The 14,330-nt window shown below is 41.8% G+C and overlaps 2 protein-coding genes across 2 annotated transcripts in view; both read right to left on the bottom strand.

The window, feature by feature from the left end:
- LOC126236311 (esterase FE4-like) overlaps nt 1-14,330 on the bottom strand; it is a 128,625-nt gene that overhangs the window by 77,440 nt on the left and 36,855 nt on the right. Inside the window, exon 3 of the mRNA XM_049945520.1 lies at nt 6,142-6,309. Within this exon, the coding sequence (XP_049801477.1) occupies nt 6,142-6,309 (168 nt within the window). The remainder of the gene's footprint in view (nt 1-6,141; nt 6,310-14,330) is intronic.
- Nucleotides 1-14,330, bottom strand: part of LOC126236312 (juvenile hormone esterase-like) — a 557,639-nt gene that overhangs the window by 507,032 nt on the left and 36,277 nt on the right. The gene's annotated exons all lie outside the window — the stretch shown is intronic.

The following is a 14,330-nucleotide window of genomic DNA, read 5'->3' as shown; positions in this document are numbered from 1 at the left end:
TTAAGCAGCCTGCTAACTGCCATCTTGGGGCACCAATATCCAACTGCTATCCTGTCTACATTGTTCCTCCTCGTAAACCCCTCATAGCACCCAGACCCTGATTAGCTGACTTTTTCAACTTGTTACATCCCCCAAAACTCCTTCCAACATTCCACTAAATCCAGAGGCAAAACTATCCCACAACACTATAGTTAACCTTTCCATCAAAATCCTCAACCCATACATGTTTCAGTCTTATCCAAATGCCTCACCTCCAGTCCTGCAGCCAAATTAACCATGTAGGACTTGTCAGAGACCTACTCTCCTTCTCCTGACCCCTGCAATGGAAGCAATTATTTGCCACAAATCCTTCCAACCAAATCCCTGAATCACTGAAGCTGATTTACTGAAAAACACATACACACCTTCTACATGGTCCCCAAAAGCCCCAAATCCAAAAATTCTAGACGCCCCATTGCTGCTGGTTTACTGAAAGAATTTTAGCCTTCACTGATCAACACCTCCAACCTATTGCCCAAAATCTAACCTTCCACATCAACACATTCTCCACTCCCAAAATCATCCTAGACTAAACCTACAGTCTCCATTGTGCATTGCTTTCTGCCAGTGCACCGACCAGTCTTTTCCCCTTCTCTGCTTCACTCTTTCCGCTCCCTGTTCCCGCCTGCCCCCCTCCCCCAGGCACTGCACCTGACAGCCTTTGCCTGCCACCATCTAATCACTGTATGCTCTGCAAGGCAGCACCAATTGCCCCCACCCATACCTTGCTATCCCTCCCCACCACATTCTGGGCTGTTGTTCCTGTTTGATCCAATTCTATTGCATTTTTTATTGAAAATGAAACTCGTCCAGCGGTATTTAAGATTTCATATTTATTTGGCTACTTGTTTCGACATTGCATCAATGCCATCTTCAGGCCCCTACACTTTGATGATATCAATTGTGTGTGATCGAGTACTAGAAGTCTGTGGTGAGACCAATACATGCTCCGTATTGGTCTCATCGCGGACTTCTAGTACTCAGCGACACACAATTGATATCATCAAAGTGTATGGGCCTGAAGATGACATTGACACAACATCAAAACTAGTAGCCAAATAAATAAGAAATCTTAAATACAGCTGGAGCAGTTTCATTTCCAATAAAAAAATTATGCCAGCTTATGTCCCACCATCATCCAATTTAAATATGGATGTATGAAGATTTCTATTGTGGTCTGATTAGAATGGCTGATGATAGCAGTCACTTGTGTATGAGGTGTGCTTGTTTGTATGAATGTGTGTGCTTTTCCTCCTGAAGAAGGATTCGGTCAAAAGCTTATATATTTATGTGTAGTAATCTTTTCATCTTGCCTCTCTGCAATTCAAAGTGTCATCTATACTGTGAGTAGCAGTTTATTCTTTTCATATTATTGTTTATATTCCAACCTGGACTTTCCATTATTTAATTATCAAACTGCCATTCTAACATTACAGAGTCACTAACTGCATAAAAATAAAACTTTCTGTGATTTGTTTAAGTCAACAGAATGCTACAGAAATTGCCCATTTATGGTAATAATGAATCAGTATTTGCTTGGTTTACTTCTTATTTAAGCACAAGTGATGTAGATATTTATGCTATGTGATGTAAGTAATTCAAGAGGTGGAACTATGTTATGGGGAGAAATTACATTGTATGTACCATAAAGTACTACCATCAATCCTCTCCTCTTCAAATAAGAGTAACTACCACATCATTTGAAGCTGAAGGCAGAATTTGGTTTTTAAATATATAACAACTAATGCTATTAAACTATGGAAAGAAGCATTACTACAGAAAAATCTAATTATGTCTGTGCCAAAGTTACTATCTGATCTAATATAGCTGGACTTCTTTTATACTTAAAAATTCCCATTAATCCAGTCCTGTACATTAAAAAGTAGATAATAATTAAGAACTAAAATACAGCAACAAGAGGAACTGGAGAAGACAAAGTCAAATGCAACTAAATAATGCAAATGGGATGTCTCACTACTTACAAAGAGTCTGTGGTACAAAATTAGTAGTAATAGTAGTAGTAGTAAAGTCCAGCTCCATATATTTCCTCGAATTACTGTCTTCATCTATAGCATAAAACTTCTTTGGGCCATTTACCACTCATTTATGTGCCCACATTCATTTGTATAACTACATATTCTCCACAATTACCTTTCATTTTCATTATAACCATAATTATGCCTTTCACATCAGTCATACTGTTGAAAATATTTCACTTGAAAATTTATATATATATATCCTCCTACAGGCCAACTGCAAATTACAACAGCATGCCACCCTCCACCTCAAAAAACTATCCAATCTCCTGGTTTCCCACCTCCGGAAAGGCAATTCACTCACCCCTCACAACCTTTCCAGCAAACATCAACCTCCTCTCATTGCACACAGACACAGTCTCTCCCATCTACTCAATCTCCCACTTCCAGCTCCACTCCCCCCAAAACCTCAAAATTCCAATCAACACAATCTGGAACCACAACTCCCTAATTCAGTAGTTGGCCTTTCCTCCAAACCTCTCTCCCAATCCGAAACCTCTGTCCTATCCACAGGCCTCACCTTCCCTTCAGCCCCACTCGCAGATTCAACCAAACAGCCCTCGTCAAAGATTTACTGTCCTACTCTCGTACTCTCTGCTGGAAATATCACTATGCCATGAAGAAAAATGATCCTAATCCTACTCCTAATGATCCAACTCCCCAAGACACTATCCAAATTGAACCCTGCCTGGAACAGTTCCATCCTCCGTCAGTGCGGGACCCACCTCCTCTTCCTCAAAATCACCCTCTCCAAACCTTCCAGGAATTTATGACTTCCAGCCCTGCCTCTCAATCCTTCTTAAAAAACCTTAATCCTACTCCCAACATCACCACTGCTGAAGCCCAGGCTATCCGTGATCTGAAGGCTCACCGATCCATCGTCATTCTTCCAGCAGACAAGGGTTCCACGACCGTGGTACTTGATCATCGGGAGTATGTGGCTGAGGGACTGCGTCAGCTTTCAGACAACAAAGTTTGCCAAGGTAATCCCATTCCTGATGTCCAGGCGGAGCTTCAAGGAACCCTCAGAACCTTAGGCCCCCTACAAAACCTTTCACCTGACTCCATCAACCTCCTGACCCCACCAACACCCCGCACCCCTACCTTCTACCTTCTTCCTAAAATTCACAAACCCAATCATCCTGGCCGCCCCATTGTAGCTGGTTACCAAGCCCCCACAGAACGTATTTCTGCCTACGTAGATCAACACCTTCAACCCATTACATGCAGTCTCCCATCTTTCATCAAGGACACCAACCACTTTCTCGAACGCCTGGAATCCTTATCCAATCTGTTACCCCCAGAAACCATCCTTGTAACCATTGATGCCACTTCCTTAGACACAAATATTCCGCACATCCAGGGCCTCACTGTGATGGAGCACTTCCTTTCACGCCGATCACCTGCCACCCTACCTAAAACCTCTTTCCTCATTACCTTAGCCAGCTTCATCCTGACCCACAACTTCTTCACTTTCGAAGGCCAGACATACCAACAATTAAAGGGAACAGCCATGGGTACCAGGATGGCCCCCTCGTACGCCAACCTATTCATGGGTCGCTTAGAGGAAGCCTTCTTGGTTACCCAGGCCTGCCAACCCAAAGTTTGGTACAGATTTATTGATGACATCTTCATGATATGGACTCACAGTGAAGAAGAACTCCAGAATTTCCTCTCCAACCTCAACTCCTTTGGTTCCATTGGATTCACTTGGTCCTACTCCAAATCCCATACCACTTTCCTTGACGTTGACCTCCATCTGTCCAATGGCCAGCTTCACACGTCCGTCCACATCAAACCCACCAACAAGCAACAGTACCTGCATTATGACAGCTGACACCCATTCCACATCAAACGGTCCCTTCCCTACAGCCTAGGTCTTCATGGCAAATGAATCTGCTCCAGTCCGGAATCCCTGAACCATTACACCAACAACCTGAAAACAGCTTTCGCATCCCGCAACTACCCTCCTGACCCGGTACAGAAGCAAATAACCAGAGCCACTTCCTCATCCCCTCAAACCCAGAACCTCCCACAGATGAACCCCAAAAGTGCCCCACTTGTGACAGGATACTTTCCGGGACTGGATCAGACTCTGAATGTGGCTCTCCAGCAGGGATATGACTTCCTCAAATCCTGCCCTGAAATGAGATCCATCCTTCATTAAATCGTCCCCACTCTACCAAGAGTGTCTTTCCGCCATCCACCTAACCTTCGTAACCTCTTAGGTCATCCCTAGGAAATCCTCAAACCACCTTCCCTACCCTCTGGCTCTTACCCTTGTAACCGCCCCCGGTGTAAAACCTGTCCCATGCACCCTCCCACCACCACCTACTCCAGTCCTGTAACCCGGAAGGTGTACACGATCAAAGGCAGAGCCACGTGTGAAAGCACCCACGTGATTTACCAACTGACCTGCCTACACTGTGAAGCTTTCTATGTGGGAATGACCAGCAACAAACTGTCCATTCACATGAATGGACACAGGCAGACAGTGTTTGTTGGTAATGAGGATCACCCTGTGGCTAAACATGCCTTGGTGCACGGTGTGTGTGTGTGTGTGTTTGTGGTTTACGGGCGCGAAACAGCGGGGTCATCAGCGCCCTTGGTGCACGGCCAGCACATCTTGGCACAGTGTTACACCATCCGGGTTATCTGGATACTTTCCACTAACACCAACCTGTCAGAACTCCGCAGATGGGAACTTGCCCTTCAGTATATCCTCTCTTCTCGTTATCTGCCAGGCCTCAACCTCCACTAATTTCAAGTTCCCGCCGCTCATACCTCACCTGTCTTTCAACAACATCTTAGCCTCTGTACTTCTGCCTCTACTGACATCTCTGCCCAAACTCTTCGCCTTTACAAATGTCTGCTTGTGTCTGTGTAAGTGCAGATGGATATGTGTGTGTCTGTGTGTGTGCGAGTGTATACCTGTCCTTTTTTCCCCCTAAGGTAGCTCTTTCCGCTCCCAGGATTGGAATGACTCCTTACCCTCTCCCTTAAAACCCACATCCTTTCGTCTTTCCCTCTCCTTCCCTCTTTCCTGATGAAGCCACCATTGGTTGCGAAAGCTGAAGAATTTTGTGTGTATGTTTGTGTTTGTTTGTGTGTCTATCAACTTGCCAGTACTTTCGTTTGGGAAGTCACATCACCTTTGTTTTTTAAATATATTTTTCCCTCATGGAATGTTTCCCTCTATTATATTCATATGTTGTTATTTGTTACATTTTTAAATCTCTGATTTGAAGGCAATTCAGTTCACTGCACATAAAATAAAATTAACTTTCGGAACCTTCAAATAACTGACTTGAGATTTTATGAAATTCTAAATAATACGTTATTATCTGCCTTCAAGGTTTTTATGTTATTTTGACCATGTTCCCCCTTATTCAGAATGCAGATCCTGTTGCATTAAAAACATTGATCATTAGCTACTGGTTTTGATTTCCCTACTGATTACGTGATCATCATGTGACTTGGCAGATAATTGACCCTATTTTGAAAATACTCTATAGCTTATATTTCGAATTCTAGGTAAATCTTTACTACATTTAAGTATATTGCCATTTTCACTCTTCCACATACAACATTGAAGGTGCAGTGTAATGCACCCAGAGGAGAAATTTTCTTTTTCTTCCCCTCCGTTGAGCTACTGTCTTCTTTATCCACTCAGCTTCTACACTCATCATTAAGACTTATGTATCTGATATGTTCCCAATGTTTCAGTTGTAATTAGTAAACATACAGACTATGTTACACTTAAAATTTTTATGATACCTAAGTAGATTTCATTCCTTAACATGAAGCCACCTTGTTTTCCACCATCTAACTTAACAAATTCTGTACCTTGAAAAGATATCTAAACAACAGTATTGTTGTATCTTTTTCTCATGTTACAAAAATGGTGAGTATCTTCTGGGGAGGGGGAATAATAAAGAAAAATTGAGTATAATCCCTGTTGGCACTGAAGCCATTAGAAACAGAACAAAAATTTGAATTGGAAAAGAATGTAGAAAGAAATTGGCTACAGGTTGTCCAAAAGACAGAAAAAAATTAGAGTTCTTACCTGAAATCTAAGAGGACCAACTGGTGGCTTCGCATAGCGAATACCCTGAAAGCTGCAATACTTCCCTCCATACTTTGCTTCAACTATTTTTCCTTTCAAAATGCCTTGGGCAACTTTAACTGTCACTGTTTCCACACCAGCCTTTCTTGTACTATACAGCCTTAACACCTACAATGGAACTATAATTAAACATTGGAAAATCTAGGATGGAATACTGAAAATATGAAAAGGATAGTTGCTACTCACCACATAGTGGGGATGTTGAGTTGCAGCTACAGTCTTTTTTGATGTGGCTATCTGTGACTCAGCATCTCTGCTATATGGTGGGTAGCAAGTTCATAACATTGAAACTATAATTAACAATGATGCAGTAGTAGAAAATATGCTTTCAATTACTTTGCACAATATTTATGTTAACACCTGTATGGTTCATAATTTTTTATTAATAATAAATGCTCTTGAATGGATTGGCATAACTCAAAAACTCCAAAATACACAGGTACAATTATGGTGCTGAAGTACTACAGAATAGTAGTAGTATTCATGTTGGTATGGTAACAATTATTTGCTAGGTATGTGCATTAAAATGAGGTAGTGAGCAAGATAAGTTCATCATAGAGATCACTCCTGTCAACACTGTTAATATTGCCCATTATGAATGGCAGTGCCCAAGTTCCGTTTCTTTTATTCACAGTACTACAATAGCATGAAAAACCAAATATACACTGCAACCTACCGATGCACACAATGGACACTAAAGAAAATGAGGACATTAAACAAATAAGTCCAAAATAAAATTAGTTGTGGCAGTTTTTTTAAATAATATGTTACATTGCATACACTCTCGTAATGTTCAGCTACATCCAAGATGAGTAAAATGAATCAAACATTCTTTCATCTTAACTGCGAAACTTCTAACATTCTGATGATGTAAAATAATGTTTATTTGTACCTGGTATTAACAATCTTCCCCAATTTGATTAAGCAAAAAATTAAAGGAAATAACAAATTGAAAAGACTTAACTAAGACAACGGTTTTTCTTGCCAGTAAATTTCCTTTTTCAATGTAAGGCAACATCCAATGCAAGCACATGAAGAAACGACACACAGACACCCACTAACAGCATCAGAGATGATAAAAAAGCAAAATGGCGTTACAGACTGTGCAGTACAGTACTAATAAAATAAGAGTTACAGGAGAGAATATACCACACATACATTTAAATGAACTTGGATGTAAAACTGAAGAGAATCTTAGTTTTTATGAAATTCCAAGTCTATATTGTAGAACATTTAACACAGTGATGGTTGCATCATCATTTAAGACAGAAATAATATTCTACATCTACATCTACATGAATACTCTGCAATTCACATTTAAGTGCTTGGCAGAGGGTTCATTGAACCACAATCATACTATCTCCCTACCATTCCACTCCTGAACAGCGTGCGGGAAAACGAACACCTAAACCATTCTGTTCGAGCTCTGATTTCTCTTATTTTATTTTGATGTTCATTCCTACCTATGTAGGTTGGGCTCAACAAAATATTTTCGCATTCGGAAGAGAAAGTTGGTGACTGAAATTTCGTAAATAGATCTCGCCGCGACGAAAAACATCTTTGCTTTAATGACTTCCATCCCAACTTGCGTATCATATCTGCCACACTCTCTCCCCTATTACGTGATAATACAAAACGAGCTGCCCTTTTTTGCACCCTTTCGATGTCCTCAGTCAATCCCACCTGGTAAGGATCCCACACCGCGCAGCAATATTCTAACAGAGGACGAACGAGTGTAGTGTAAGCCGTCTCTTTAGTGGACTTGTTGCATATTCTAAGTGTCCTGCCAATGAAACGCCTTCCCCACAATATTATCTATGTGGTCTTTCCAACTGAAGTTGTTCGTAATTTTTACACCCAGGTACTTAGTTGAATTGACAGCCTTGAGAATTGTACTATTTATCGAGTAATCGAATTCCAACGGATTTCTTTTGGAACTCATGTGGATCACCTCACACTTTTCGTTATTTAGCGTCAACTGCCACCTGCCACACCATACAGCAATCTTTTCTAAATCGCTTTGCAACTGATACTGGTCTTCAGATGACCTTACTAGACGGTAAATTACAGCATCATCTGCGAACAACCTAAGAGAACTGCACAGATTGTCACCCAGGTCATTTATATAGATCAGGAACAGCTGAGGTCCCAGGACGCTTCCCTGGGGAACACCTGATATCACTTCAGTTTTACTCGATGATTTGCCGTCTATTACTACGAACTGCGACCTTCCTGACAGGAAATCACGAATCCAGTAACACAACTGAGATGATGCCCCATAGGCCCGCAGCTTGATTAGAAGTCACTTGTGAGGAACGGTGTCAAAAGCTTTCCGGAAATCTAGAAATACGGAATCAACTTGAGATCCCCAGTCGATAGCGGCCATTACTTCGTGCGAATAAAGAGCTAGCTGCGTTGCACAAGAACGATGTTTCCTGAAACCATGCTGATTACGTATCAATAGATCATTCCCCTTGAGGTGATTCATAATGTTTGAATACAGTATATGCTCCAAAACCCTACTGCAAACCGACGTCAATGATATAGGTCTGTAGTTAGATGGATTACTCCTACTACCCTTCTTAAACACTGGTGCGACCTGCGCAATTTTCCAATGTGTAGGTACAGATCTATCGGTGAGCGAGCGGTTGTATATGATTGTTAAGTAGGGAGCTATTGTATCAGCCTAATCTGAAAGGAACCTAATCAGTATACAATCTGGACCTGAAGACTTGCCCGTATCAAGCGATTTGAGTTGCTTCGCAACCCCTAAGGTATCTGCTTCTAAGAAACTCATGCTAGCAGCTGTTCATGTTTCAAATTCTGGAATATTTCATTCGACTTCCCTGGTGAAGGAATTTCGGAAAACTGCGTTCAATAACTCCGCTTTAGCGGCACAATCGTCGGTAACAGTACCATCGGCACTGCGCAGCGAAGGTATTGACTGCGTCTTGCCGCTTGTGTACTTTACATACGACCAGAATTTCTTCGGATTTTCTACCAAATTTCGAGACAATGTTTAGTTGTGGAACCTATTAAAGGCATCTCGCATTGAAGTCCGTGCCAAATTTCGCGCGTCTGTAAATTTTAGCCAATCTTCGGGATTTTGCGTTCTTCTGAACTTCGCATGCTTTTTCCGTTGCCTCTGCAACAGCGTTCGGACCTGTTTTCTGCACCATGGGGGATCAGTTCCATCTCTTACCAGTTTATGAGGTATGAATCTCTCAATTGCTGTTGCTACTACATCTTTGCATTTGAGCCACATATCGTCTACATTTGCATAGTCAGTTCGGAAGTAATGGAGATTCTCTCTTAGGAAAGCTTCTAGTGACACTTTATCCACTTTTTTAAATAAAATTATTTTGCGTTTGTTTCTGGTGGATTTGGAAGAAACAGTATTGAGCCTAGCTACAACGACCTTGTGATCACTAATCCCTGTATCAGTCATGATGCTCTCTATTAGCTCTGGATTGTTTGTGGCTAACAGGTCAAGTGTGTTTTCGCAACCATTTACAATTCGCGTGGGTTTGTGGACTAACTGCTCGAAATAATTTTCGGAAAAAGCATTTAGGACAATCTCGGAAGATGTTTTCTGCCTACCACCGGTTTTGAACAAGTATTTTTGCCAACATATCGAGGGAAGGTTGAAGTCCCCACCAACTATAACCGTATGAGTGGGGTATTTATTTGTTACGAGACTCAAATTTTCTCTGAACTGTTCAGCAACTATATCATCGGAGTCTGGGGGTCGGTAGAAGGAGCCAATTATTAACTCAGTTCGGCTGTTAAGTATAACCTCCACCCATACCAACTCGCACAGAGGATCTACTTCGACTTCACTACAAGATAAACCACTACTGACAGACACAAACACTCCACCACCAATTCTGCCTAATCTATCTTTCCTGAACACCGTCTGACACTTCGTAAAAAATTCTGCAGAACTTATTTCGGGCTTTATCCAGCTTTCTGTACCTATAACGATTTCAGCTTCTGTGCTTTCTATTAGCGCTTGAAGCTCAGGGACTTTCAAAGCACAACTACAACAATTTACAACTACAATTCCGACTGTTCCTTGATCCAAGCACGTCCTGTATTTGCCACGCACCATTTGAGATTGCAGAGCCCTTCTAACCTAAAAAAACCGCCCAGTCCACGCCACACAGCCTCCGATACCCGTGTAGCCGCCAGCTGAGTGTAGTGAACTCCTGACCTATTCAGCGGAACCCGAAACCCCACCACCCTATGGCGCAAGGAATCTGCAGCCAACATGGTCGCAAAACCGTCTGAGCCTCTGATTCAGACCCTCCACCTGGCTCTGCACCAAAGGTCCGCAGTCAGTTCTGTCAACGATGCTGCAGATGGTGAGCTCTGCCTTCATCTCGTAAGCAAGACCGGCAGCCTTCACCAAATCAGATAGCCGCTGGAATCCAGAGAGAATTTGCTCAGATCCAAAGCGACACGCGTCATTAGTGCCAACATGTGCCACCACCTGCAGCTGGCTGCACCCTGTGCTCTTCATGGCATCTGGAAGGACCCTTTCCACATCAGGATTGACTCCACCCGGAATGCACACGGAGTGCACACTGGATTTCTTCCCCTTCTTAGCCGCCATATCCCTAAGGCGCCCCATTATGCGCCTAACATTGGTGCTCCCAACTACCAATAAGCCCACCCTCTGCGACTGCCCGGACCTTGAAGGCTGAGAATCATCCTCTGAATCAGGGCAGGCAGCTGCATCTGGCTCAGTCAGAGGCAGTACCTGAAACCTGTTTGTCAGACGCAATGGGGAGGTTTTCTGATCAGCCTCCGAGTACATCTTTCGCTGCCTGCCACGCCTTGGAATGACCTCCCAATCAACCACAGGCGAGGGCTCAGCCCCACAGCGGACAGCAACTGGGGCAACCACAGCGGCAGACCGATCTGGGGACAGATGGGACAAGGTTGACATCCCCGTGATACCCAAGTCCGGCTCCCCACAGTGGTGCCCATTGGCAACAGCCTCAAGCTGCGTGGCCGAAGTCAGCGCCGCCTGCAACTGTGAGTGAAGGGATGCCAACTCAGCCCTCATCCGAACACAGCAATCACAGTCCCTGTCCATTCTAATCGATGTTGAACAACAGTTACTGAAACACGAGTCCATGCCTAGATAATGCAAGGGAAACACGCTAAGAATGTATGAACTGACCTGTACAAATGCCTAACGACTGTGCTACAATCTGCCTGAATTTACGATTACAGTAACTAAAACTCGAAATAACACCTCCTCTACGAGACTATGTATCAAATAAGTGAGCTAGGAGTATACAACTTGCTGCTGGCAGCTGCTATCGAATGGCGGCAGGAAGCACACTGGCTGTGACCAACCGACACTGGCCTTTCAAAACAAAAACAGAAGACAAACGACTACGCGAATTATACTATTCAGGTACTAAAACGCGATGCTACAACTCTCAAATACTATAATACGCCCGAAATTTATGGAGTAAACAATGCAAGTACCCAAAAACACGCAAAGAAATTAAGAATTAAACTATGTAACAAATAAGTGAGCTAGGAGTATACGACTTGCTGCTGGCAGCTGCTGATCCAACGGTGGCAGGGAGCACTTCAGTGTGAAAAATTGATTTGGTTGATGAACTTGTTGCTGAGGTGGCCTTTGGATCACCAGCAGTAAACATAAAGATAGACAAAGACAAATTAATAATAGCTGGCTTGTAAATATCACCAAACAGTGATATAGATGAATTCCTGTGTAATTTCAAACTTCTGAATAAATTATCAACAAATTAAAAACAGGTTATAGTACTAGGAGATGTAAATATAGACTCTTTAAGCGATAATGTAAATTGTCTCAGATATGCTCCAATTCTAGCAGTAGTTTATCATAGGTCGCTGCAGCAACAAAGCATCCCTAGTGTCTGAAAAAAGTGCAGGTCATTGCCATTTTCAAGAAGAGTCGTAAAACAGATCTACACAATTTTAGCTCTATATTACTGATGTCACTCTGTTCTAGAATTATGGAAACTGCTTCACACTCATTTATTATGATATTATTAGAGAGTGAAAATCTCGTCTATTAAAGTTAACACTGATTCCTCACAGAAAGGTCTTGCAAAATTCAGCTTGCTCAGTTAGTACACAAGATTCGGAGTGTTGTAGACATTGGCCTTCAGGTTTATGACAAGATCCTGGATTTCAGGAAGGCATTTGATACAGTTACCCACTGTCATTTACCGAACAAAATACGAGCTTACTGAGTACCAACCCAGATTTGTGACTGGGTTCAGGACTTTCTTGCAGATAGAACTCAACACATTGCATTTAACAATACAAAACTGACTGATGTACAGGTAATTTCAACTGTATCCCAAGGAAGTGTGATAGAAGCATTACTTTTTAAAAATATACAAATTATCTAGTTGGTAACTTTAGAAATTCCATGTGGATGTTCATAGATGATGTCATTATCTAGAATAAGGTAGTAAAGCCATGAGACTGTAGCAAATTGTCAGAAGCTTTGTAGAGGATTGATGATTTCTCCAGGAGGGATTGACAGTTGACTTAATTTAAATAAACATACTATAGTGTGCATAAGTAGGTGAAGATTACACTGTTGGCGACAAATCAATGGAAACAGTAACTACTGTAAAATGCCTAGGGGTGACCCAGGAATGGCCACATAAAACAAATTGCAGGAAAAGCAGATGTCAGGTTAAGATTCATTGCAAAATGTTAAGGAAATGTAACCTACCCATAAAAGAAATGGTTTGTAAAACTCTTGTTCGACCGATTTTTGGGTATTGCTCATCAGTTTGGGTGCCTTATCATGTTGGACTAATAGAAGCAATAGAGACCAATGAAGAGTGGTGTGTTCTGACACAAGATCATTTAGCTGCTGCAAGAACATTATGGAGATGGTCAACACTCCAGTGACAGATACTGCATGGGAGGTGTTGTGCATCACAGATAGATTTACTATTGAAATTCTGAAAGAGCATGTTTCAGGAGAGTCAAACAATACAGTAGATACTCCCACATTTGTCTCAACAAAATTACCACAGCAAAAAAATCCGACAAATAAGAGCTAATAAGGAGGTCTACCAACAATCATTCTTCCCATGTGCTATATGAGAATGGAACAGGGAAGGGGGAACAGTGGACCAGAAGTACCCTCCAGTACACTCCATCAGGTGGCTTGGGGAATATGGATGCAGATGTATTCTGAATTGTTACAGTGATATTACTATATTCATATATTACATTCATATAAACTCATCCCCAATCAGAATAACATTAGGCTTACAGACTTTCACTGACCAAGTTGTTATGCCTTTAAAAAGGGAAGAATTAGGAGTGAAAACTGTTGGAAACCCTCTCTAAAACCACAGACATCAACAGAGATAACTCAGTAATGTTCATAGTGACTTCCTTACTTATAAAAGAAAACTGATCATAATAAGCTATAGGACCTTGCACATATGGACTAGCAACAGGTATATAAATCAGATGATACAAAAGAAAAGTGGGGCTATTTCTATGGACACTTAACCACAGTTGTAATCAGGTGTGTGCAATCGTAAAAACACTATAAAGTCCCAAAAATTCCAAAATTAGAGGAAAATATGAAAGACCTCTGCATGCTGCTCAGCGGTATTAAATTGCACTACTTCTTAACAGAGTACAAGTGCTACAGAAAAACATACAGAGAATCCACAAAGATTCTAAAAGCATATTATTATGCTGAACAGGTAAGGCAATCCGGTAATGTAAGTGAAACAACCTGGAATATAGGAGACGAGAAATGTGAAAAGAGACAGTACCCCAGTTACCAGGTGCAGAGTCCCTCCCCCTCAAACACACACACACACACACACACACACACACACACACACAGACACACACACACACACACACACACACACACACAAAGAATAGTTTACTAAAATTGTTTACATTTTCACGTGCATCAAAAAATTACAAGCTACCTTTAACACATGACAGTTTTAAGCTGTTTTCTGGAGAGCTAGCCCAGTTGGAATGGCTGTCAGGCAGATCTACTATAGATAGCATTCTGGTCAGGTGAAGAGCCCATTCACAGGAGCAGAAGACAAAAAGAAGTTGAGTAT

This window comes from Schistocerca nitens, chromosome 2 (genome assembly GCF_023898315.1).
Source record: "Schistocerca nitens isolate TAMUIC-IGC-003100 chromosome 2, iqSchNite1.1, whole genome shotgun sequence".
Classification (NCBI taxonomy): domain Eukaryota; kingdom Metazoa; phylum Arthropoda; class Insecta; order Orthoptera; family Acrididae; genus Schistocerca; species Schistocerca nitens.
This window is presented reverse-complemented; position numbering and strand designations above follow the sequence as displayed.